General features: G+C 45.4%; 1 protein-coding gene across 5 annotated transcripts in view; it reads left to right on the forward strand.

Annotated features, from left to right (window-relative positions):
* Nucleotides 1–27047, forward strand: part of DOCK10 (dedicator of cytokinesis 10) — a 439835-nt gene that overhangs the window by 65945 nt on the left and 346843 nt on the right. For 4 of the 5 annotated variants that reach the window (XM_075340775.1, XM_075340774.1, XM_075340779.1 and 1 more), the window contains exon 1: nt 12200–12492. The exons of the other annotated variant lie outside the window; for it this stretch is intronic. In XM_075340775.1, the coding sequence (XP_075196890.1) occupies nt 12331–12492 (162 nt within the window). In that variant the 5' untranslated portion in view covers nt 12200–12330. Of the gene's footprint in view, nt 1–12199; nt 12493–27047 lie in introns of those variants that run through there. 5 annotated transcript variants of the gene reach the window in all.

Below are 27047 nucleotides of genomic sequence, written 5' to 3' on the forward strand. Positions count from 1 at the left end.
TTTTTCCCGACATGTTTTCCTTACGGAAAAGATTTAGAAGCTGAGACTGTCTCTAAAATATGCACATCTGCCTTAGAATCAGCTGAGATTTTACTGTGTACTTGTAAATTGTGACTGGCTTCTATTGACTTTCCCTTTTTGTGGTATTAATAACCAGATTTGGGGTTTATTTTCTTGTCTGGGAATGTGACCCTTTACATATATAGATATGTATAGTTGACGTTGACTGTGATTGTTTTGGGAAGGCTCATTATGTGTTGTCTTTGTCAGCAATGTTCTTATTGATTTCCTATGCTACAATCGTATTACTGTAGTGTTTGATGTTCAAGAGCCTAGAAAAAGTAAACATGTAAAGGTTTTTCCCTTTATTTCTATTTTATATTAAAATACGAATATTTCTGGCATTTTGTACATTACCAGTGGTATAGTTCTCGGTGCCAAAGCACTAGACTCCATTTACGTTTGCAACTTGGTTTACATTTATAATGGAAACCACAACAGAGAGGAAACCAATGATGACCAGGTGTTTTGTGACTTGGGGCCGGCATTCTCCCTGTTAAATTTGGTGGAGAATGGTAAAGAGCTACATCCATCTGCTAAATGGAGCACTTAAAGGGTACTTAACACGCTGCGATATCGGTACCAATATCGCTAGCGAGTGTACCCGCCCCCGTCGGTTGGGCAAATTGCTGCCCGTGGCGCACAACATCGCTAACACCCGTCACATGGACTTACCTTCCCTGCGACGTTGCTCTGGTCCGACTCTGGTGCGATCCGACTCCTTTCTAAGGGGGCGGTTAGTGCGGTGTCACAGCGACGTCACACGGCAGGCGTCCAATAGCAGAGGAGGGGCAGAGATGAGCGGCCGGAACATGCCGCCCACCTTTTTCCTTCCTTATTGCCAGTGGACACAGGTAAGGAGATGTTCGTCATTCCTGCGGTGTCACACACAGTGATGTGTGCAGCCAAAGGAACGACGAACAACATCGTACCTGCAGCAGCAAGGATATTTGGAAAAGGAGCGGCAAGTCAACGAGCAACGATTTTTCTTGTTTTTGTGCTCGTTGATCGTCGCTCCTTGGTGGCACACGCTGCGATGTCGCTAACGGCGCTGGATGTGCGTCACTAACGACGTGACCCCGACGATATATCGTTAGCGATGTCGCAGCGTGTAAAGCACCCTTCTTAGGCTGGACTGTAACTTGAGCTCTAAGCCTATACTTGGCACCTGCTACCAGCTTCAAGTTTATTATAAAGGTTGAAAGGTTGGTTTAGAAGGTTGAAGGTTGATTTAGAAGGCTCCAATTTTAGCCGGTAACATGCCACCGATCAACTATCCACAGGTTGATCAGAGCTCGCTTACCAATCTGTTCTTGTGGTCTAAAGAAGATAGAGGGGAACACAATGATCATTAAACAATTCCTCATTTCCGATAAAGTATCATGTTATCAGCAGCACATCCCCTGGGTTTACGAGAGGACATGCTGGTGATAACTATTTTTGTGCTAACATCAATTCTTATTCCCCTGTAGGCCAGTCTGGACCTGCCTGAAAGTCAATTTGACTGGACATCCACTTATCGTTCACGTAGTGGAATTTATCAATGAGTCTCCAATACCAATTTATATACCATATTGTATATCTCTGTTAGAAGAATCCACACAAAAAAATCAATGAAGGCTGTATATTGTGTGAAAGCATGCTTATAGTCAAAAGCAAATCTAGGTTTTTCTGCACCCGTGGCAAGAATTCAGTTTGGCAGTCCATCCTATAAACAGCTCTAGTCGTTATGTCATATTCAATTTTCGTATTTACATTCATGTGCTGACTAGTTTTTCTAAATATTCAGTGAAAAACTACTTCCTAGAAGAGAAGCTAGTCAGCGTATGACCATAAGTATGAAAATTGCAATATGTGGTCATGTGATGACTGCGGGAAACAGCAAGCAGAGCCAGATCCTGGCAATGAGTATTCAACACACTGTTATGATTTGGCATACTACAGTGCTTGCCGAAAAAAATGTCTTGCCTAGAAAACCCCTTTAACCCAAACAATCTCATATATTTTAAAGAGAGCTTGCAAGCTTCTCCTGAAAAGAGGATTTTCCAAGATTTCTTTTCTTATTCCATATGCTTGCAGACATATAAAATAAACTTAGTTATATTTATCCTCTGCAGGTCAAGCACTGCCTCTCCATTACAGCCCCTTTTTGTCGACAGATGCTGTGTTGACATCATGATTTGAACTCACATAGGCACTTCACCCAGTCACTAGATTCAACCTTATTGGGTCGACTACATTGACATAACCGCCTTTATTAGCTTTAACCTCTACACTGTCTGCACTTGTACTATTACTGCCACACTGTCCACCCTTATTAGCTATAACCACTACACTGTCCACCCTTATTAGCTATAATCATTACACTGTCCTCCCTTATTAGCTCTAACTGCCACTCTATAATTCCCTTATTAGCTCTAACTGCCACTCTATCTTCCCTTATTAGCTATAACCACCACACTTTCTGCCCTTATTAGCTATAACTGCCACACTGTCCACCCTTTTTAGCTATAATCATTACACTGTCCTCCCTTATTAGCTCTAACTGCCACACTTTCTGCCCTTATTAGCTATAACTGCCACACTGTCTACCCTTATTAGCTATAGCCTCAACACTGTCCACCCTTATTAGCTGTAACCACCACACTATTGCCATTCTTAGCTACAGCTGCTACACTGTCCACCCTTATTAGCTATAAGTATCACACTGTTCCTATCTTCAGTGCATCCCCCACCCAAACTGCAGATTGTCTTCTCACCATGCTCCCTCTCCATACTCTTCCCTCAAACTGTGTTCTTCCCACACTGTTCAATCCCTATGTTGTACTACCTCTTCACACTAGCCCTCCATACCACTACCCCAATAAAACTCCCTTTTTTTCTTTGGCTCTGTGGAACACTTATCTTTCTTACCTGATCTGCCACGCAGCAGCATCGTCAGCAGGATGATCAGGTGATTTCATCATGCAACTTGTACATCACCCAAGAAGTGCCAACGCTCAGAGCATCAGTTATATTTATAGTTGGGCTGTAAGGTTAACAACTGGTTAGGAGAATAACCAAATCCCACTCCTGGTAGTAAATGCAAAATGCCGTCCTCCGCCTCAGACTGTAGCATCTCACCTAAGGACAGAAGTGGCTCGACAATATCCCCATGCTAAGTACTCCCAGACAATGTGCTCCCCATGCCTTCCCTTCTAGTTACACCCCTGCATTTGTACACATAGTACTGTTTTTATCTCATGTTTTTTTCCCACATGGTAAAGGAAGCAAAATCTCAATTCTTATGGCTTTGCAGACACCCAAAGTTAGTCACGTTTGTGTGCTGTCTGGGATTTTCACTTACCCATAGACTTGTATGAGTAATTTTTATCCATGTTTCAGATCATAAACAGAAATGTCACAATTTTTTTTGCAAAACAGCCCCACAAACTATGATGGGCATGGGTTCTATCCATGAAAAAACATGTCCATGAATAGTGGACGTGTGAATGAGGTCTTAAGCAGGGTTCACACAAGCGTATTTCATGGTCTTTATATGGACTTCAATGTCTGAACAGAATGCAGGTCTTGCATCCCAAACTTACAGCTTCACTGACATATGAGCTTGTTAGTTTGGGTCAAGAGACCCACCACTAGACAGAGCATTACAGTCTATATACGGACCATGAAATTCACTTGTGTGAACCCGACCTTAAATGAAAACATCCAGAAATGCCTAACCACGCCCACATTTGCGCACAATAAAGAAAATTGTCAAAGAGCTTAAAAACTGAGCAAAACATAATCAACTAGGCCTAAAAAAAACCCAGCACAAAAAAGAGAAAATCACTAGAGTTGAGCGGACTTCTAATAATCCGGGTCCGGCGGATCCATGGCGGGTTGGAAAAGAAGTCTGGATCCGATCCGGACCCATGTATGTAGAGAGAGAGAAAGAGAGAAAGAGAGAGAGAGACAAAAAAAAAAAATTATCCCGGATCCGGATCGTGCAGCCGGATTCCCGCGTCCGGATCGGACGCTGAAACTGCGCGGATCCGGATTTTTACAGTTCGGATCCGCTCAACACTAAAAATCACTTAAAAAAATGTACAGATTCAACAATGAATCAGCACTTTATTTTTTAATTACTGAAAGTTTTGCCACAATCTTAAAACTGACTCAGTTGCCCTCAACAACCAATCAGATTCTACTTTTCAGTCTTCAAAGACGCTTTGGAAAGTGAAAGGTGGAATCTGAGTGGTTGCTAAGGGCAACTCAGTCAGTTTTACAGATTCAGTTTTCACAGATAAATTTCTCCCAAATTTGTTTTCTTTTCAGATAACTCAGATAACCCATAATGGCAAATAATTTAAATACAGATGAAAGAAAATGGATTTTAAAAGAGTCTCGGAAATCTCAAAATGCTGAAACCACTAGAGCAAATTGTTATTTTCTGTACACCTACTTTTACACCACCCTTTATATATGTGTGACGCCCTGGACTAGCCAGGTAGTCACAAACACAACACCACACACACCCCTTCCCTGGACAGGTGACACCAGTCACACAGAAATCCTTGTTGCCACCCTCCAGGTTTGATGTCCACACCAGGTGGGGCGGAGCCAGACGGTTGGTTCACAAGCCTGGAGGCGGGAAAACACAGCAGTAAGAAGAAGTTGGAGTAACGAGTTGAGTAAAGGGAGGAGAGGAGAAAAGACACGCACCGGCGGACCTGAGACCAGGCCCGCCAGTGAAACTGCTTGGTGTCTGGGTCGGAGCCCAGGCACCTCCAGCAAGGTCGACAGACGGTGGTGGCCGTCTGCAGGAGTTGGGAATACGATCGATGGAACCGTAAGACCGGGGTCGGGCGGTGGCCCGCCGGTACCAAACCGGGGAGCCAATTGGAAGCCAAGCACCAAGCAGGGTACTCAGACCCCGACTAGGCTTGTAGCTGCCCTGATAGTCAAATTCACTGATTGCGGTCTGGACCTCAGGAGTTCATTCCCACCCAAGTCTCGATTGAAGGCAACAGCCCAACCATCCAGGATAATTGCCACCGCCAAAGGCAAGAGATCCAAAGGGCCAGCGTCTGCGGGCAAACGGGCCCCTTCGACACTCACACGCCGGGGAGCGGACTACCAGTGTCCAGGCACAGGAGTCAAGATACACACAACATAGGTGCAGGGAAACGACAGCCATCACCAACCCGTCCAGGGAGAACACTGCAGCCGGCTGCGGGCCCTATCCATTCTGCCATTTGGTTTACCAGAGACTCCCGTATCTTGTGTCAGAGTGAGTACACCAGTGCCTTCGGGCCGCGCACCGCACTGCACCGCACCCGTGTCCAGTACGCCCACGCTCCCTCGCCTCAGCACCTTCCCGCGGGCCACCGGGACCACCACCCCCTGCCCAAAGAGGGGTTAACACCGAGCTGCATAACACCGTCCCCGGGAGGCATAGTCAACAGCTGCGGTGGTGTTCACCATACAATAACCACAACCCGTGGGTGGCGTCACGAACTTTACCTATTCCACCAAACCCCTGAGTGCACCTCCCCTTTCAGAGCGACGTTACCCCCGGGGACGTGAGAGGCTCGAGCCACCACCCGCAGTACACTAGCACAGATCCGAGAGGCTCGGCGGCCGCAGCGGAGGGCGCGGGGCGGTATATATGTGTGTGTATATATATATATATATATATATATATATATATATATATATATATATATATATATGTGTGTGTGTGTGTATACATATAATTGAGATACTTTTCTCTCAAATACTGTTCACAAATTTGTCTAGGGCCCTGTGCGCACACTGCGTTTATTGCCTCGGATTTGCCGCGGTTTTTGCTGCAGAATTGGTGCAGTCTCTTTTCTGCGTTTTTCCTTGTGTTCAATGTTAAAAATCCACATGAACAAAACCGCAAGCAAAAACGCGGTAAATCCAAACTAAAAACGCACCAAACCGCGTTAAGAACACGTGGTTTTGGTGCGTTGTTTTCGCAGGTAGGTGCGTTTTTCTGCCAGAAGGTGCGTTTTTTTGCTGGAGAAACAATTCCGCACTGTGTGCACATAGCCTAAATCTGTTAGTGAGCACTTCTACTTTGCCGAGATAATCCATCCACCTCAAAGGTGTGGCATGTCAAGATGCTGATCAGACAGCATGATTATTGCACAGCTGTGCCTTGGGCTGATCACATTAAAAGGTCACACTAAAATGTGCAGTTTTATTACACAGCACATTGCCACAAATGTTGAAATTTCGAGGGCGCATCTAATTGACATACTGAGTACAGGAATGTCCACCAGAGCTGCTTCAACAATCGGTTTGTATTACCAAAGAATTGCTGCGCAAACTGTCAGAAACTGTCTTAGGCCTCCTTCACACGTCCGTGTCTCTGGTACGTGTTTGGTCCTTTTCCTCACGTGGCGGAGACACGGGCACACGTAGACCCATTAAAATCAATGAGTCTGCACTCACATGCGTGTTTTGCCATGGACCGTGTGTCCGGCATCACAGGTGTCACACAGGGACCGCACACGGCCCACACGGATCTGATCCGTGTGACACGCAGTGGAGAAAACACACATGTCTGTGAATTAAAAGGAATTTCTATACTCACCTTCTCCACCACTATCTGTGCCACTGCTGTCACTTGCTTCCGACTCCCGCTCATTATGCTCATCGCATATTCACTCCACTGCGGGCCGGAAGCAGCAGCAGCGGAGAGTTGGCAGGACTGGAGACCGTAGATCAGAACCACGGACAGCAACGCCAGGGACAGGTAAGCAGAAAGTTCCTGTTCTCCGTGTGTTATCTCGGATAGCACGCGGAGAACACACGTGTGCCATAAACACGGCACACGGAGGGCAATACGCACCTTTGACACGTTTGTGAAAAACGTGCGTGATTTTCACAGACTTGTGAAAGAGGCCTTAGGGAAACTCGTCTGCTGCTCATGGTCATGAATGCTCACATTCAATCGTGTCTAGCAGGTTAGAGAGGTGTTCTAGTCACGGATGAATCCCGGTTGTCACTGTTAGTGTTGAGCGAGTAGTTAACTATTTGTACTCACTATGCTATTCGTTACGAGTAGCGGGCGCAATGTAAGTCAATGGTAAATACTCACTAAGTAGAGAGTAAGGGTGGAAACACATCTATGCGAGTAAAATCGGTCCGACTGGGCTGAAAAAAACTCGGCTGATTTTAGTTCACGTTAGGTCCGAGTGCAACGCAAGTGCAATGCTTTTTCTGAATAAATTAATGATTTTACTAGCGTGTGTAATGCGTGTGTAATGCGTATTTTTTACTATGTCATCTGCCATTCAGCGCTGCTACATGGCCGCTGACAGCAGACACAGACAGCCATGTAGCAGAGCTGAATGGCAGATGACAGCAGACACAGACAGAGCCGCACAATCAGAATGAACTCGGGTGAACTGTGTAGGACTCACCGGTGACCGCTAATCTCCTGAGTGACTGAAGTTAGCAGCCCTCTCTCATATACTCACCGATCCCCGACGCGGCGCTTTACGGCATTCACACTGCTGCGGCGGCTTTTACTATTTTGAAAAAGCCGGCTGCTCATTAAACAATCTCGTATTCCCTGCTTTCCCCGCCCACAGGCACCTATGATTGGTTGCAGTGAGACACGCCTCCACGCTGAGTGACAGGTGTCTCACTGCAACCAATCACAGCAGCCGGTGGGCGTGTCTATACTGTGCAGTGAAATAAATAAATAATTAAAAAAATTGGCGTGCGGTCCCCCCCAATTTTAATACCAGCCAGATAAAGCCATACGGCTGAAGGCTGGTATTCTCAGGATGGGGAGCTCCACGTTATGGGGAGCCCCCCAGCCTAACAATATCAGTCAGCAGCCGCCCAGAATTGCCGCATACATTAGATGCGACAGTTCTGGGACTGTACCCGGCTCTTCCCGATTTGCCCTGGTGCGTTGGAAAATCGGGGTAATAAGGAGTTAATGGCAGCCCATAGCTGCCACTAAATCCTAGATTAATCATGTCAGGCGTCTATGAGACACCCTCCATGATTAATATGTAAGTTACAGTAAATAAACACACACACACATGAAAAAATCATTTATTAGAAATAAAAAACACAAACAGATTCCCTCATTACCAATTTAATAAGCCCCAAAAAGCCCTCCATGTCCGGCGTAATCCACGGACCTCCAGCGTCGCTTCCAGCATGAAGGTGACAGGAGCTGCAGCAGACACCGCCGCTCCTGTCACCTCCACGCAGCAACTGAGGTGAGTAGCGCGATCAGCTGAGCTGCCACTGAGGTTACCCGGTGGCCGCCACTGGATCCAGCGGTGGCCGCGATTAACCTCCGTGACACCTCAGCAGATCGCGCTACTCACCTCAGTTGCTGCATGGAGGTGACAGGAGCGGCGGTGTCTGCTGCAGCTCCGGTCACCTCCATGCAGCAAAGCTGGAAGCGACGCTGGAGGTCCGTGGATTACGCCGGACATGGAGGGCTTTATGGGGCTTATTAAATTGGTAATGAGGGAATTTGTTTGTGTTTTTTATTTCTAATAAATGATTTTTTCAGGTGTGTGTGTTTATTTACTGTAAGTTACAGATTAATCATGGAAGGTATCTCGGGGAGACGCCTGACATGATTAATCTAGGATTTATTGGCAGCTATGGGCTGCCATTAACTCCTTATTACCCTGATTTGCCAAAGCACCAGGGCAAATCGGGAAGAGCCGGGTACAGTCCCAGAACTGTCGCATCTAATGTATGCGGCAATTCTGGGCGGCTGCTGACTGATATTGTTAGGCTGGGGGGCTCCCCATAACGTGGAGCTCCCCATCCTGAGAATACCAGCCTTCAGCCGTATGGCTGTATCTGGCTGGTATTAAAATTGGGGGGGGACCGCACGCCGGTTATTTTAATTATTTAATTATTTATTTCACTGCACAGTATAGACCCGCCCACCGGCTGCTGTGATTGGGTGCAGTGAGACACCTGTCACTCAGCGTGGGGGCGTGTCTCACTGCAACCAATCATAGGCGCCTGTGGGCGGGGAAAGCAGGGAATACGAGATTGTTTAATGAGCGGCCGGCTTTTTCACAATAGTAAAAGCCGCCGCAGCAGTGAGAAAGCCGTGCAGCGCCACGCCGGGGATCGGGGAACGGTGAGTATGAGAGTGGAGGAGAAAATGACCGACAGACTGTGAAAGAGGGACAGAGATAGTGACGGACCGACAGAGAGAGAATAGAGACTGAGAGGGAGAGACCGACTGACAGAGAATAGTGATTGACAGACATTGGGAGACATCGCTCGTTTCCAGTGTTTTAGGAAACATGCGAGAAATGTATTTAGAAAATCGGATGTCACTAGGATGGTGTGAGTGCCGTCCCGTGACATCCAATTATTTACACGCTCCCATAGACTTGCATTGGAGAGACTCGCAGTAGAAACTCGCAAAAAAGCAGCATGCTGCGATTTTTTTCTCAGTCCGATTTGGACTGAGAAAAAAATCGCAGATGAGAGCTGAATCATTCACTAACATGTGTCCGATTCCAATGCGAGATTTTCTCGCATTGCTCTACTGCGAGAAACTCGCAAGTGAGAAGCAGCCCTAACCCGAAAGCCATACTATTCACTACTCACACGAAAAGTACAGCTTTTGGGTTACTCACTACTTAGCGAGTATTTCCCATTGACTTACATTGTGCCCGCTGCTCGCAACAAATATGTACAGTACTCGTTACAACATAGCGAGTATGAATAGTTAACTACTTGCTCAACACTAGTCACTGTCCATGGCAGATGGTAGACTGGCAAATGGATGTTAAGGGAGCTTTACACGCTACGATATCGGTAATGTTTTATCATCGGGGTCACGTTGTTAGTGACGCACATCCGGCGTTCGTTCACCATGGAGAGGTCGTCCCAAAACCAAAAATCGGTAATGGTTGATTATCGATGTGGTTCGTCGCTCCTGCGGCAGCACACATCGCTGTGTGTGACACCGCAGGAGCGAGGAGCGTCTCCTTACCTGCCGCCGGCCGCAATTTGTCCCGCTCATCTCCGCCCCTCCGCTTTGATTGGCCGGCCACTTAGTGACGTTGTGGTGATGTCGCTGTGATGCCGAAAGTCCCTCCCCCTTGAGGGAGGGATTGTTCAGCAGTCACAGCGACGCCGCCGACCAGGTAAGTGCGTGTGACGCTGCCGTAGCGATAATGTTCGCTGCAGCAGCGATCACGCGAAATCGCATCTACGACGGGGGCGGGTGCTTTTGCGTACGATATCGCTAGCAATTGCTAGCGATATTGTAGCGTGTAAATCTCGCTTTACACCAGATACTGACCGATTTTCCGATTACCCCCCCCCTCAACCCTTCCAATACTTTAAAACTGCACCTTTTAGGCCGGTTTCACACATCCGGCTTTTTGCCGTTTTGCCGGATGCGGCGCTCTCCCGTACAGTTAATACAGTACAATGACAGCGCTGTAACTTCCGGGTCACATGCGCCGGTCACATGACAGCATGTGACCAGCGCTTGTTGCGCTGTCATTGTACTGTATTAACTGAGAGCGCCGCATCCGGCAAAATGGCAAAAAGCCGGATGTGTGAAACCGGCCTTAAAGTGGCCTTTTATTATGGCCAGCTTAAGGCACACCTGTGCAATAATCATGCTGTCTGATCAGCATCCTGATATGCCACACCTGTGAGGTGGATGGATTATCTCGGCAAAGGAGTCACTGACACAGATTTAGGCCCCTTTCACATGTCAGTGATTCTGGTACGTTTGTGCTTTTTTTTTAAACGTACCAGAATCACTGACATACGCAGACCCATTATAATCAATGGGTCTGCTCACACATCAGTGATTTGTCACTGCACGTGTCTCCGTGCAGCGTACCCGCGTGTGCGTGATTGCTGCACGGAGACATGTCCATTTTTTTCTGGCATCACTGATGTTCCACGGACCACGCAGTGGTGTGGTCCGTGAAACACGTGCCAGAAAAAAACGTACATTTAAAATAATAAACATTTTAACTCACCCGGCTTCAGGCGCGCTCTCTGCAGCCTGTCCTCCCTGCTCCTTCTAAGCCGGCTCATTATTGTCACGCATATTCATTATGCGCGACACAGCCGACCCGGAAGCAGCTGCTGCGGGGGTCACCGCCGGCCGGATGCTGCGTTGTGGGAGGATTCAGCACCATGGAGAGCAGGAGCGGGCGCAGGTGAGTTGATTTCTAAGTGCAATCACGGGCCACGGAGAACGGAGCCCGGATTGCACTTAGACAACCCACGTGTGCCGTGAATCACGGCACACGCAGGGACATGTGAGTGTTTTACACGCCAGTGAAAAACGTCAGTGTTTTTCACTGACGTGTGAAACGGGCCTTAGGCTAGTTTCACACTTGCGCTATTTCGACGCAAACGGAATCCGTCACTAATGTAGTACAGTTCATTTATTTACATTTGAAGCGCGTTACTATGGCGCGTGTGTGTGTCATGCAGTACCCGCTTGTGTCCACGCGATGTCGCGCTTCCACTGTAAATAAATGAACTGTACTACATTAGTGACGGATTCCGTTTGCGTCAAAATAGCGCAAGTGTGAGTGAGCCGTTAGACAAATGTGTGAACAATATTTGAGAGAAAAAGTGTTAGATCTTTGAGTTCTGCTCATGAAAAACGGGTGTTGTGTTTATAATTTTATTTTCAATGTATATCTATCGATATGTATATATATATATATATATATATATATATATAAATATATATATATATACATACCCCCTACGGTGTCTTGGTGGGGCTTTTGTGAATCCCCAAACCCACAATCTGTGATGGAATTGCTCGGAGGACCATTCCTGTTTTATGCAGAATGTTTTCGCAGTGTATAATGTAACATTTCCCGGTGCTTTACATGAGACAAGAATCATTCCTGATTTTTTACTTTTCCAATCCGCAATTGCATTATTTGAACATATGCTTTTAATAGAAGCATGGAAATGCACGTCTTTTCTTTGGAAATACAGGAAAGCTTGGTCTTCTTTGGATTCCAGAATTCTTTGGAGCTGCCTCATGCCCTGATGTCTGTGCAAGTGTTCAGTTACAGTGGATGAAGTCTTTCCTTTAGCTGCATCCAAGCTCTTTAGTTGTGATCAGATGATCCGGGCAGCAGAACTGATTGGAGAGGCTGCTGGCTGCGGCTGCAGTGTAGGCTGCTTCCAGGGACAAGGAGCCACTGTTGTCCAAACATAGCCTCTACATAGAAGTTATTTTGTGGGCTTCAGGATGCAGATATGGGCTGTGCTGCCAGCATTGTTCTGCTCCAAGCCTTTCGCTCTGTGGTCCAGAGGAGCTGTCCTCACATCTGCACCAGACGACAAGAAGATCTGTCACATGAGATTGTGCTACAGGATGATGTGGATGAAATAAGCAGACCGAGAACTCTGATCATAATGGTAGGGTATGTCTTTCCATAGTGTGACAGTGGATTATGTATACGGATACAGCTGTGCCATTTGTACCATGGGGGATTAATCTGTGCTGATTTTTGCTGTTTTGTGTTGTATACTGTGATCCTATACTGTGCCTTCTATATGTTACGTAACACAACTATCATTTGGTGCTGTACTGTGTGATGTGACTTCTTACTACGTCCTATTGATGGGTTTTCTGATTTGGCACAAGCCTGATCCCATCCATGACAGCGCAGCTGGGCAGAGTACAAGGGGCAATTATTCCTGATGTTATTTCATTATGAAAATAATATGCAATTATTTACTTATTAAGTGTGGACACCGGGGTATAAAAGTGGGATTTTGCAATATGTGACACTTTCACGGCAGGCCTGTGGCAGGCAGGGTTTATCCCAATGTAGCTGGCTGGTAAATATTCATGGGCACTTTTGCTCTGGGCATTACATACAATTGAGGAATGGAGATAACATCAGTGCGGGGCTTTCAGTATGGGGTTTGTAAAGGGTTATTGTATGTACACAATGGTCATCATTATAATATACTCCTTGTCTGTGCATTAGCGCAACAGTGGGGATATGTGGAACTAAATACAGGAGCGTCTTCTTTCCCAGGATCTGTGTTGGTGTTGGCCTTTAGACTAGTGTTGACAAGCAGGCCAAATAAAACTGGCTCAATGGCCGTTCCTAGAACCACAGTCTTCTTCCTTAGACCCAGACTAGACTTGTCAAACAGAGTATCCTGTATACCGTGCTGCAGAATAGGCCAATTCAAGTCTATGTGGCAGAGTTTTTATTTGTAAAAAAACAAACAAAAAAACCTTAAAGGGACACTAACCTTAAAGGGATATTCCCATCTCCAAGATCCTATTCCAATATGTAGTAGGTGTAATGATAATAATATTAGCAAATACCTCCAATTAGAAATTTATCATAGTTCTCCTGATTAGCTATGTCACTTACCTCATGTGCAGGGCATTGCAGGACTTTAGGTATACATGGTTGTAACTAGGGATGATCGAATACCGCAAATATTCGGCAACGCCCATATTTGCCGAATAGGTCGCTGCTATTCGACTATTTGCGAATATTCGATGCGCAATGTAAGGGGTACTTTGCACGCTGCGACATCGCTAGCCGATGATAGCAATGCCGAGCGCGATAGTACACGACCCCGTTGCACATGCGATATCTTGTGATAGCCGCCGTAGCGAACATTATCGCTACAGCAGCTTCACACGCACTTAGCTGCCCTGCGACGTCGCTCTGGCCGGCAACCCTCCTCCTTCCTAAGGGGGCGGGTCGTGTGGCGTCACAGCGACGTCACACGGCAGGCGGCAAATAGAAGCGGAGGGGCGGAGATGAGCGGGACGTAAACATCCCGCCCACCTCCTTCCTTCCGCATAGCCGGTGGAGGCAGGTAAGGAGAAGTTCCTCGCTCCTGCGGCTTCATACACAGCGATGTGTGCTGCCGCAGGAACGAGGAACAACATCGTACCTGCGGACGCACCGACATTATGAAAATGACCGACGTGACACAGATCACCGATTTTTGATTGTTTCACGCTCGTTCATTTTCTCTCCTAGGCTTTACACAATGCGACGTCGTTACCGTCGCCAGATGTGCGTCACTTTTGACCCCGTCGATATCGCTGTAGTGATGTCGCAACGTGCAAAGTACCCCTCAGTCTATGGCAACTATTCGGGCTTCCCATAGACTTACATTGCGCATCAAATATTCGCATAGCGGATATTCGCGAAGCCAAATATCGCCGAATATTTGTGATATTCGATCAACCACTAGCAACAAACTAACTGTCACTATATGCATGGTCATAACCATGAATGCCTAAGGTCTTGCAATGCCCTGAAATTGAGGTAAGCGACAGTGAATCAGGAGAACTATACTACATTTCAAAGTGGAAGTATTTGCTAATATTATTATTGTTATAACTACTACATATTCGGATAAGATATTGGAAATGGGAATAAACCTTTAAAACTTACTGCCTTACCATTTGATGAGCATTTTAGTGTAGTCTACTATTATCTGTTATTAGCCAGCCCTATTGGCATTCTTCAATAGCATTACTCATACCAAAGTTATAAAAATGTCTATCCACTTAAACACTAAGGGAAACCTTTATAGAAGCTCATATTTATTATCAACTTACTTTAAAGTGAAGTCACCAGATATAAAGTGGCCAGTTTTGCTGTAATTTTATTCCTTTCTGTTTCCACGAGGATTCCATTTTTCTTTAAATCCACCATGGAGTTCCATAGATATGGGCCATTTTATTTACCTCTTTTATGGTCTGTACCTTGAGGGCGGGGCTCACAGGATTCTCTGGGGCGTGTCTATAGACAGCTCTATATGAGCCACACCCCCCTTGGAAAGACCATAAAAATTTGCACTACATTAAAATAACTCTGGAACCGAATAGCAGATTTAAAAACACAAACAAAAAAAGAGCATGTTCAGAACAACAGGAATAAAATAAGAACAAAAGTTGGACACTTAACTTGGTGACAGGTTTGAGGCTCCATAGTCTTACCTTGTATAAGAGACTTCCAGGTCACGCGTAGGGCATAGGGAGAACCAGAGAGTCTGAAGAGCTGTGAGGTCACTCAGGAGAAGAGCGTTTTGGTGGAGAGCATTACTGATGAGTAAGATTCCTCGCTGAAGCGTGCAAGTTCACAACCGGTAACCGATCTTATTGCATTTCCAGTTCTATTCTTTGAGCTTTTAATGTACAATTAAATGTAAAGTTTTACTTACTTGGGATTCCAAGTTCAACCCTGGATCTCTTTCTGTTCCTTATTCCATGATAGCCAGAGATTGGTGTGGGGACCGCCTGGAAAACATCGTGAATAGCCTTCTGAGGGAATGTCACACTAGTCCTAACCCCAGAAGTTTAGTGTGTGGTGGCATAATGTATGGTAGCTGGACCTTCTAGCCTTCATTCCAGGTACCCTAACTTGGCATTACATGGATTTGGTCATGGGACCATATGAACATTTCTCTAAAGTGTCCCAGTAGCTGTTTTGAAGTTTGCACTAATTACTATGAGCAGTGAGTGTGGCCTAATCATACTACCATGGCCTGCAATGTGTCTGGACTTATCTCCAATTGAGCACAGCTAGCTTGTCATTGGTCGGCAGTTGCAAAGGGAGCTGCCACCAGCAGATCTTGATGGTTTGCATGTCCAAGTGCATGCAGGGTGCCACAATATTCCTCAAACAACCATTAATAACCTTATTCCCACCATACCAAAGGCGTGAAAGGGAATTAATTTCCGAATGGTGCTCATATTAGATGTAAATGAAATCAAGACTTTTTTAAAAATGTAATTTTCTTTTTTAAAAAAGTTCAGAATACTTCACATGAACTCACTTCATATTTAAGTGACATAGACTTGTTGATCATGTTGCAAGGGAACAAGAAACTACAGAACAAGAAATGTTTGTAGAAGGTAGATCTCCTTCAACTTTCTGTAATAATGCTTTAGTAATGCTGGATGATTGTGGATATCATTACCACGTCTATCGATTTTGTGATTTCGATTATTCTAAGGGGTACTTTGCACACTACGACATCGCAAGCCGATGCTGCGATGCTGAGTGCGATAGTCCCCGCCCCTGTCGCAGCTGCGATATGTGGTGATAGCTGGCGTAGCGAAAATTATCGCTACGCTAGCTTCACATGCACTCACCTTGTCCTGCGACGTCGCTCTGGCCGGCGACCCGCCTCCTTATTAATGGGGCGGGCCGTGCGGCGTCATAGTGACGTCACACGGCAGGCGGCCAATAGAAGCGGAGGGGCGGAGATGAGCGGGACGTAAACATCCCGCCCACCTCCTTCCTTCCGCATAGCTGACTGGAGCCGCGGTGAAGGAGGTAGATGTTCCTTGCTCCTGCGACTTCACACACAGCGATGTGTGCTGCCGCAGGAACGAGGAACAACATCGGACCGTCGCAGCAAGGTAATTATGGTTTTTGCCGACGCTACACCGATGATACGATTACGACGCTTTTGCGCTTGTTAATCGTATCATCTAGGCTTTACACACTACGATGTCGGAAGCGACGCCAGAAGTGCGTCATTTTCAACATGACCCCACCGACATCGCACCTGCGATGTCGTAGTGTGCAAAGTACCCCTAAGACTTTTCAGATAGATTTTTCTCGCTGAAAAACTGAAAACTGGCTCTTGAAGTTGATGTGTCGGTAGCAGGAAAGACGGGTAAAGCTAAGGACCTGAGAGACTGACGAGTCGAGTTGCAGTTGATCATTGGGGTTTGCAGCAACAGAATTCTGTGATGATTTTAACATCAGGAACTCCTTCTTACAAAAAGGATTATCAAGATGAAATGTTGCTCTCCCCAACTAGTCAGGAGTCAGCTGTCATTTGCTGAACTAATAAAATGTGCTTGCCTCAGGCAAAAAGGTCACTTTTTCTTGGAGAGTGATTTTGAAAAATAGTGCTTTTTTTCAAGAAAGAGCGCCACACTTATCAACAGTCTGTGTCTGTCGTTGTAGCTCTGATTCATAGAAATAAAGTGAGTGGAGATACCATACTATATACTACAACCTGTGGCCAGATAGAGTTTATGGTGGAAGAAGACAACCATGTTTTTCTAGTCATGTTGAGCCCATTCTCTATGATTTTGCCTATACTCTGACTGCCTCCACAAGGTATCCATTTGTGATGTAAGATCTGAAGTTTTTGCCTAATTTTTTTCATGAATCATTATGAGAAGATTTAGAAAAACACAAAATATTTCAAATGAGCTCACTTCATTTGTAGGTCACAATGACTTGTAGATCATGTTGCAAGGGAGCAAGAAACCACAGGCCAAGAATTTGCTTGTAGAAGGTAGCTCTCCAATACATTTTGCAATGATGCTGGAGGATTGTGGTGTTAAGTTTGCTGATATGTAAAAAAAAAAAGAATCAGACACCAAAGATTCTTATTTAATTATATCAAGAAAGATCTTGTGAGAATGTCTGTCACATAATGTCATATTACTCACTAGTAGCATGAAACGTTAGTCATCAGTGTACATGTGTTGTTCTGTTTCCATCCTTTAATTGGCATAGTGAATTAATTGTATCAGGTAGTTACTGCTGGCTGAAGAGCATTTGGGTAAATCTAGATCACATACGGTATGTCAAATCCTGGCCCATAGGCCAGATCTGGCCAGCAAGCCGATTCTGTGGGCCTGCAATGCTATTCTCCAAGGAGGGCTATGTGGGGCCATTATACTGTATGGAGGACTATGTGAGGCCCATTATTCTGTATGGCGGGCCAATGTGCGGCCCATTATTCATTGTGTAGGACTATGTGGGACCATTATTCTGTATGGAGTACTAGGTGTACCCCATAAATCTGTTTGAAGGACTATTTGGGGCCCATTAATTTATATGGAGGACTATGTGGCACCCATAATTCTGTATAGATGACTATGGGGCCCATTATCCTGCATAGAGGACTATGTGTGTAGGGCGCATAATTCTGTATGGAGGACTATGTGGGGCCCATTATTCTGTATGGAGGACTATGGGACCCATTACTCTGTATTGAAGATTACATGGGGCACATTATGCTGTTTAGAGGATTATTTGGAGCCCATTATTCTGTATAGAGGACTATGGGGTCCATTATTCTATTTGTAGGACTATGTGCGGCACATTATTCTGTTTAGAGGACTATGTGGGGCCCGTTATTTGATAAGGAGGACTATGGGACCCATTATCCAGTATGGAGGACTATGTGGGGCCCATAATTCTGTATGGAGGACTATGTGGGACCCATAATTCTGTATGGAGGACTATGGGGCCCATTATCCTGCATAGAGGACTATGTGTGTAGAGCGCATAATTCTGTATGGAGGACTATGCGGGGCCCATTATTCTGTATGGTGGACTATGGGGCCCATTACTCTATATTGAAGATTACGTGTGGCACATTTTGCTGTTTAGAGGATTATTTGAAAAACGTAGAACAGTAAAATTGGACTTTAACATTAATAAGAGGCAAAGACTTCTGGGGACATATATGTATACAAAGAGAATAGAAGTCATTCATTTTTGCCAAAATTGCTCCATACCTCATAGCCAAAAAGCTTTAAGAAATAGTCATAAGCACAAGTGTGCAAAAAAGAGATTCTTTAATGAACAGGCAATGATAAAACACAGGGTATGGGTATATAAACAGTATACAAAAGGTTACAAAGACATGGAGGGTGATTGATTCCCCAAATGTGACTGCATACAAATTCACACCAGATTAATCATATATAGCTCACTGGCATGGTTAGTGCTAGAAAGGGTTACTACACACATTAGTGTAACCAGAAAAAGTCAGCAGCTGAAAAGATCAATATACCAGCTACACTTAGAACATAACCATATTGCAAAACGTGACTTCTCCACGGTCCCCTGAAGAAGTCACCACACGAAACACGTGTTGGGACTGCCCCCTTGTGTGCCTGCTTCCCCTGCTACCTTGGTAAGCTCTGGACTGGTCTCTGGTTTTGTGCAATATGGTTATGTTCTAAGTGTAGCTGGTATATTGATCTTTTCAGCTGCTGACTTTTTCTGGTTACACTAATGTGTGTAGTAACCCTTTCTAGCACTAACCATGCCAGTGAGCTATATATGATTAATCTGGTGTGAATTTGTATGCAGTCACATTTGGGGAATCAATCACCCTCCATGTCTTTGTAACCTTTTGTATACTGTTTATATACCCATACCCTGTGTTTTATCATTGCCTGTTCATTAAAGAATCTCTTTTTTGCACACTTGTGCTTATGACTATTTCTTAAAGCTTTTTGGCTATGAGGTATGGAGCAATTTTGGCAAAAATGAATGACTTCTATTCTCTTTGTATACTTAGAGGATTATTTGGAGCCCGTTATTCTGTATAGAGGACTATGGGGTCCATTATTCTATTTGTAGGACTATGTGTGGCACATTATTTTGTTTAGTGTACTATGTGGGGCCCGTTATTCGGTAAGGAGAACTATGGGACCCATTATCCAGTATGGAGGACTATGTGGGGCCCATAATTCTGTATGGAGGACTATGTGGGAGCCATAATTCTGTATGGAGGACTATGGGGCCCATTATTCTGTGTGTAAGACTATGCGGGGACCATTAGTCTATATGAAGGGCTATGTGGGACACTTTATTCTTCATGGAGAACCAAGTGGGGACCATTATTCTGCATGGAGGACTAGTTTGGCCCGCGACTTTATCCAAATTTTTAATTTGAGTTTCACATCCTGATCTAGATGGAAAGGCACTGACTATGCCACTATATAACCAGAAACCGCAGTAGCATGTTGTTAAATTAATTATTAAATAGAACATTATTTTGCAGAAGAACTACTGTCAGTTCTGATCATTTTAGCCAAAGGAAAAAAATTGCTATGTAAAAAATCCCAAAAGAAAGTTGCCCCCATAATTTGCAGACCGCGCCAGAAACTGATCACCCTGTTCACTAGGTTGCAGAAACAAGCAGAAAGAGTGAAGATGATGGTCAGTTTTTGCCGTGATCTGCAAACTATATAGATTGCTGCAGACACTGAACATCTTCTTCTTCGGGACCTTGGTAGGCTTGCATCTCCCTGCAAAATGACGATAATTGCATTAAATCGCGGGTGGGCAGGAAGTGTCACTAAAAGAAGATTGACCGTTCAACCACTGGCAGGAGACAGGGTGAGAAGAGAAGAGGCAGCAGAGCTGATACTGCAGCGCCCAATCACTGCACTTGTGGTTCATTTGCATAACAAGTCGGCAATACATTTCTTTAAAACATTAGTCCAGACTCCTAAAGTAATGGTATGGATGTAATCTGCATTACAGTGCCTTTACATGGATGGCATTAGCTTAAAGTTTCCCTTTAAGCAAGAATCCTTGCTAGAAAAGTACGTACATTTTCTTCTTTATTATGGATTTAGGTAATTCATGGTCATAAAATGTACATACCTTATCATTATTTTCGAGGCTACAGCATTTAGACGTAAAATATTTTGAATTGTCAATTTGTGAAGCCTTGTAATCAAATTTCCCCTTCATTACATGTTCAGAAACGTAACGCTGGTACTGTACGTGTTATATACAGACGTGAACACAACAATCTGACCTTCTGTCAAACTTCACAGCAAAGTCTTGAGGGCAAACATTTTCTCTGGTCATGAGGACGTAGGACTAATGCAGGCGTCACACGGTACGATCTATCGTGCGATCGCACGAGTGATCGTACCCGCCCCCATCGTTTGTGCGTCACGGGCAAATCGCTGCCCATGTCGCACAAAGTCGTTAAACCGCCGTCACACGTACTTACCTGCTGAGCGACCTCGCTGTGGGCGGCGAACATCCTCTTCCTGAAGGGGGAGGGATATTCGGCGTCACAGCGACGTCACACAGCCGCCGGCCAATAGAAGCGGAGGGGCGGAGATGAGCGGGACATAAACATCCCGCCCACCTCCTTTCTTCCACATAGCCGGCGGGTGCCGCGGGACGCAGGTAAGCTGTGTTCATCGTTCCCGGGGTGTCACACGGAGCGATGTGTGCTGCCCTGGGTACGATGAACAACCGGCGCCATGAAAAATAAACGATTCAGCGTCGCTCGGAGGTGTCAAACGAAACAACGTCGCAAACGATACCAGATGTGCGTCACGAAAACCGTGACCCCAACGATGCATCGCACGATAGCTCGCCTCATGTGACGCACGCATAAGGCCTCACTCAGACATCAGTTTTTTTGGACTTATAAAAAAAACAGACCGATTCTCAGAGTTTCATCAGATTTTCATCATAGTTTGGTCAGAGTTTCATCAGGTTTATTTTCACTGATGAGAAAAGAAAAAAAGTTTCTCCACCTTCTATCAATCAGTGAAAAGCAGAGGACGCACAGATAGCATCCGATTGCTGTCAGATTTTTCACGGACCATAGACTGACGACACTTGGATCAATATCAGACAGGTCTCCGTGATTATGCCCTGACCATTCAGTCCAGGAAATTATCTAAATTGGGAACAGCCCTATGGACTGTCACAGGTATGAGTGCTATCCAGGGTAAACTGACGTGACCAGGCCTTACTCAGTGGATCAGTGCCCTCCAGCTTCGGACAGTGTATCTGTACTAAATAATGTATAACGTATGTACTATAAGAAAGTCACAACAGCCAATTGTCTATTATCAATGCTGAACCACATTGTGATTGTCTAGTTACCCCCCCACACACATATTTAAATGCCCTATTAGTATATGTTGAATTGTTAGGTGGAGGCCGGGATGGTTCTGGCTAGAGCAGCAGTAAGCTTCATCGTGTTTGCTGCTGAGTCTACAATATTTGATCACTGGGGATCTCCGCAGCTGGATACCTGGTGATCGATCAGATTATCATCCCTCTGAATTGTTTAGAAAAAAAACCCCAGAGAGGCTTCAGTTTGGAGTAGGTACCCAGTATACGAGATATGTCGTGACGTGGCTACTGGGCAGATATGAAAATGGCCATTTTTCTATGCTAAATATCTCATTTTATTCTTAGATTTCCTTTAGCAGTAACGCATATCTAGATACTTACATTCATGGTTTTCATGCGTTAGCATTTCAGAGTACAACTGTCTCTTTTTCTTGTCTGAATTGTTTTGACACATGGACAATTGCTGGAATATAATACTGAGAAGTGTGAATAGTGTATCGTTTTCTGCAGAGTCTGTTTAATGAAATGTACAGTATAACTATAGCTAATCAGATTCAGGGCCATGATGGAAGTTCATACAAAGTCTAAGACATAATGGGAAGTCAAAGATATTGAAAGACACAAAACCCCACCATAAACCTCAGATTACATATGGAAAATGACAAACTATCAGATTGAGACTTCAGATGCCTACCGTGTTTTTCCAAAAATAAGACACTGTCTTATAGTTTTTTGCCCCCCCCCCCCCAAAAAAAAAATACTAGTGCTTATTTTTGGAGGAGGTCTTATTTTTGGAGAAACATAGTTGGGGTTAAGTTTACCCCGCAAAACCCCCCAAAAAAGCAGAAACCCCACTTCCCAGGAGATTCTTACTTACCAGACCCGGACTTCTGCGTGGCTCCCAGGTCCTCCCTGTGATCTCTGGTGGGTGCTGCACGGCCGTCCTCTCCTGCTTCTGGCTGACACTGACACACACACACACATTACATCCAGCATTACAGAATACTTCCGGTTGCAGGGAATGATGGGAGGAAGTCACGTGTCCGCAGGTCCTGTAATCTAGCATTGCGACAGGTTCACTGCACAGCCTCTCAGGATTCTGCCAGCCAGAAGAAATCGGTGTCGCTGGTTGTGGTGAGTATGTGTGTGATGCGATGTGTGTGATATCGGATGTTTGTGTGTGTGATCGGATGTGTGTGTGTGAGATCGGATGTGTGTGTGTGTGAGATCGGATGTTTGTGTGTGTGATCGGATGTGTGTGCGACCTGATTGTGTGTGAGATCGGATGTGTGTGTGTGTGCGATCTGATTATGTGTGTGTGAGATTGGATGTGTGCGTGATCCGATGTTTGTGTGTGCAATCTGATTATGTGTGTGTGTGTGTGAGAGATCGGATGTGTGTGTGAGATCGAATGTTTGTGTGTGCGATCTGATTGTGTGTGTGTGTGTGTGTGTGTGTGCGATCTGATTGTGTGTGTGAGATCTGATTGTGTGTGTGTGTGAGATCGGATGTGTGTGGCTGTGAGATCACAGCAGGTCCTCTGCTCGGCATCTGGTGTGTGTGATTGCAGTGTGTCTGCTTTCTATAATGAAGTGTCCTGCAGTATCTGTAACTTTTTTAGCTGCACGGACACTTCATTATTGATCTGGGAGTAGGGCTTATTTTCGGGGGAGGGCTTATATTTAAACCTTGCTCCGAAAATGCTGAAAATCCCTGCTAGGGATTAATTTTGGGGGAGGGCTTATTTTTGGTAAAACACGGTAAAAGGCCTCCTTCATATGTCTGTGTTTTCTGGTACGTGCGGCATACATTTTTTTTACGGCTACCACACGTACACATTATAACCTATGGTGATCTATACATGTCCATGTTTTAACACAGACTGTGTGTCCATATGAACCACACAGAGACGTCAGTTTTTTCCAGTAGTATGGATGATAAGGGCGATAGTGCATGTGTGAAGGGGGCCTAACGGAGCATTCCTGTAACAATATAGAATATCCTGTTACTCCAGGTTGTTTTGCTGATGACATTTGTATTGCTCCAAAATGACTATAGTCTCCTGCTCACTTGAATCTGCATTAGGGTATGCTCACATTAGAGTTTAAATCAGACCAGAAATATGTGGATTGCAGTCAGACAAATGTTAGTCAATATGGCAGAGCGGATTTGCAATTTTTTTTTCATGCCTATTTGGCACCAGCAAGAAAATCGCAGCATGTTGTGATTGAATTATAGAATCGCAGAATGTTACAGTTAGAAGGGTCCTGCAGGGTCATCGTGTCCCCCTGCAAGCGCAGGATTCACTAAACCATCTCAGACAGATGTGTGTCCAGCCTCTGAAGACGTCTATTGAAGGAGATCTCACCACCGCCAAGGTAGCCTGTTCCACTCACTAATCACCCTCACTGTCAAAATGTTTTTTCTAATATCTAATCTGTAACTTCTCCCTTTCAGTTTCATTCCATTAGTTCAAATATTTCCATGTGCAAATCAGAATAATGATAATCCCTCTGTACTGTGACATCCCTTCAGATATTTGTAGACAGCTATTAAGTCTCCTCTTAACCTTCTTTTTTGCAAGCTAAACATTCCAAGATCCTTTAACCATTCCTTATAGCACATAGTTTGCAGTCCGCTCATCATCCTGGTAGCTCTTCTCTGAACTTGCTGCAGTTTTTCAAAGCCTTTTTTAAAATGTGGTGCCCAGAACGGGATACAGTATCCCAGATGAAGTCTGACCAAAGACACTATGCTTCTCTTAATACATCTCACAACTGTGTTTGCTATTTTGCTGCTGCATCACACTGTTGACTCATTTGAAGTCTGTGATCTATTAGAATTACCCAAGTCTTTTTCACACGTGCTGTTGCTTAGTTCTATTCCTCCCATTCTGGTGATGTTATTTTCATTTTTCTTGCCCGGATGTACATTTTTTGCTTTTCTCCCTGTCAAATACCATTCTATTAGTCGCAGCCCATTGTTCCAGCTTATCTAGATCCCTCTGAATCTTTTCTCTGTCTGTGTTGGCTATTTCTCCTAGCTTTGTATAGTCTGCAAATTTGATAATTTACCTACAGTTCCCTTATCTAGATCATTTATAAAAATGTTTAACAACTCTGGGGCCAAGACAGAGTTGTGATATCCCACTTGATACACTCTTCCCATTAATTGTGCAACCATTTATTACCACTCTAAAATATCTATTTTTGAGTCCCCGATGGACTTGAACTTCCAAACTGTATAACAGCAAACAAAAAGCTAACAGCCACAGGCTTCAGATTCGCAGTGTCTCAGATCACTTGCACCCATACAAATTTATGGGTGCATGTGAAACATCAGACTGCACTCAGATGTCATCCAAGTGCAGTCTGATATACACAGAAAAGGCAATGGAGAAGATGGAGAAATGACTCCTCTCCTCACCTGTGCTCCGATTTTCACATGCAAGAGAATCAGATCGCAGTAGAATGACCCTCGGTCACACTTGCAGCAGAATTTGAGCCGAGTGTCATTAGCATATCAAATGTGATGATATACGCTAGTGTGACCCTGGCCTAAAACCTATAATATGTCATAGTGTATTTATCTTTAGTTTACACTAATACTGCTCTCCTTACTGAATCGGAGGATGAAGAGCACTACTAGATGTAAACCCTCTGATAATGGGTCTAATGCAGAGGTCTCAAACACGCGCCCCCCGGCCGCATGCGGTCCCCGAGGCTGCTTGTTGCGGCCCGCAAACCCCGTGACGATCTCAGCTCTATGCTCGGTACCGGCGCCTGCAGGACTTCACTACAGTGGCATAATTTGCGGTGCCGGGCCGAGCAGCTGTCTGCGTTATACCATGGCTGCTGCAATCAGATGCAAGGAAGTGATGTCCACTTTCCGTCTATTCTGCGCACTTGGACCGATTTCCAGGGACCGCGCGGTGCTCAGCTGTCAGCCGCATTTTGCTGGCTGCCGGCTCTTTAAACCCACACAGTGGCAGCACACAGCAGCATGCAGGAGGAAGTTATTCTGCTCCCCCGTCCCACAGCTAAAGACAGAAGAGACAAGCCACAGCGCTGCTGTCAGCGTCCAACAGACCTGAGTGAGCCCCCTGTAATGTATGCCCCCCTGCAGACCTGAGTGAGACCCCAGTACTGTATGCCCCCCTGCAGACCGACCTGAGTGAGCCCCCTGTACTGTATGCCACCCTGTGCATACCTGTGTGAGCCCCCTGTAATGTATGCCCCCCTTCAGACCTGAGTGAGACCCCAGTACTGTATGCCCCCTGCAGACCTGTGTGAGCTCCCGGTATTGTATGCCCCCCTGCAGACCTGTGTGAGCCCCCAGTACTGTATGCCCCCCTGCAGACCTGTGAGCCCTCAGTACTGTATGCCCCCTGCAGACCTCTGTGAGCCCCCAGTACTTTATGCCCCAGTAACCTCTATGTCCCTCCATTAACATTTATTCCCCCCATAATGTCTTCACCCTCCAGTAATGCCTTTGCTCCAGCCTCCCCTGTGATTTATATACAGCAGTGTCATTGTGCACTGTGCACGACCAGGTCTTTTACGATGACGGCCATTACGTAGTCACATACCCAGGATGAGCTGATGGAAGACAAGAGGGGAGGTGAGTGAGGCTGCTGGCTTCCCCATATTAAAAATATCTGTAATGTGTCTGTATGCATGTATGATGTACAGTATATATCTATGTATGTCCGTGTAGATGACTGTATAGATTTATGTCTATTTATATGTCTGTTTGTGAATTTTTCTGCAAATATGTATGTGTATGTGTGCCTGTATGTGTATGTATCTGTGCATGTACGTCTCTACGTGAAGATGGGGCCCACTGAGACTCTTGGCTGGGGCCCACAAAAACCCGGAGCCGGCCTTGCAGGTACGTTCTCACGATCAGGACCCGCCGCGTCCTGGATGCAGTGAGCTCTGACCTGCGGGGCCGCAAGTCTCCTCCATAGGAGAGCACAGCTGCCCGTGCTCAAGATCAGGGTTCAGGGTGCTGCAGTCTCCTCGCTGTGTTCTCCCTAGGGAGGGCATGCGACTCCGAGTCCACAACATAAATAAATTCATATGCTGCGGCCTCTGCAAGTCGCACCGCAGGTCAGTTTTTACTGCAGCCTGCACAAGCACAGTGGACATGGGATTTTTAGAAAACCCATTCACTCTGTACTGTACATCACAGCGTTTTGGACGCAGCTGAAACATGCTACATCCAAAACGATGCAAACACTAATCGTGGGAACGCAAGGAATGGAGGAAAGGTGAAGACAATTTTTTTTTTTTCGTATTACTAAAGGATAGCCACAATACT

The sequence above is a fragment of the Anomaloglossus baeobatrachus genome, chromosome 3 (genome assembly GCF_048569485.1).
Source record: "Anomaloglossus baeobatrachus isolate aAnoBae1 chromosome 3, aAnoBae1.hap1, whole genome shotgun sequence".
Taxonomy (NCBI): Eukaryota; Metazoa; Chordata; class Amphibia; order Anura; family Aromobatidae; genus Anomaloglossus; species Anomaloglossus baeobatrachus.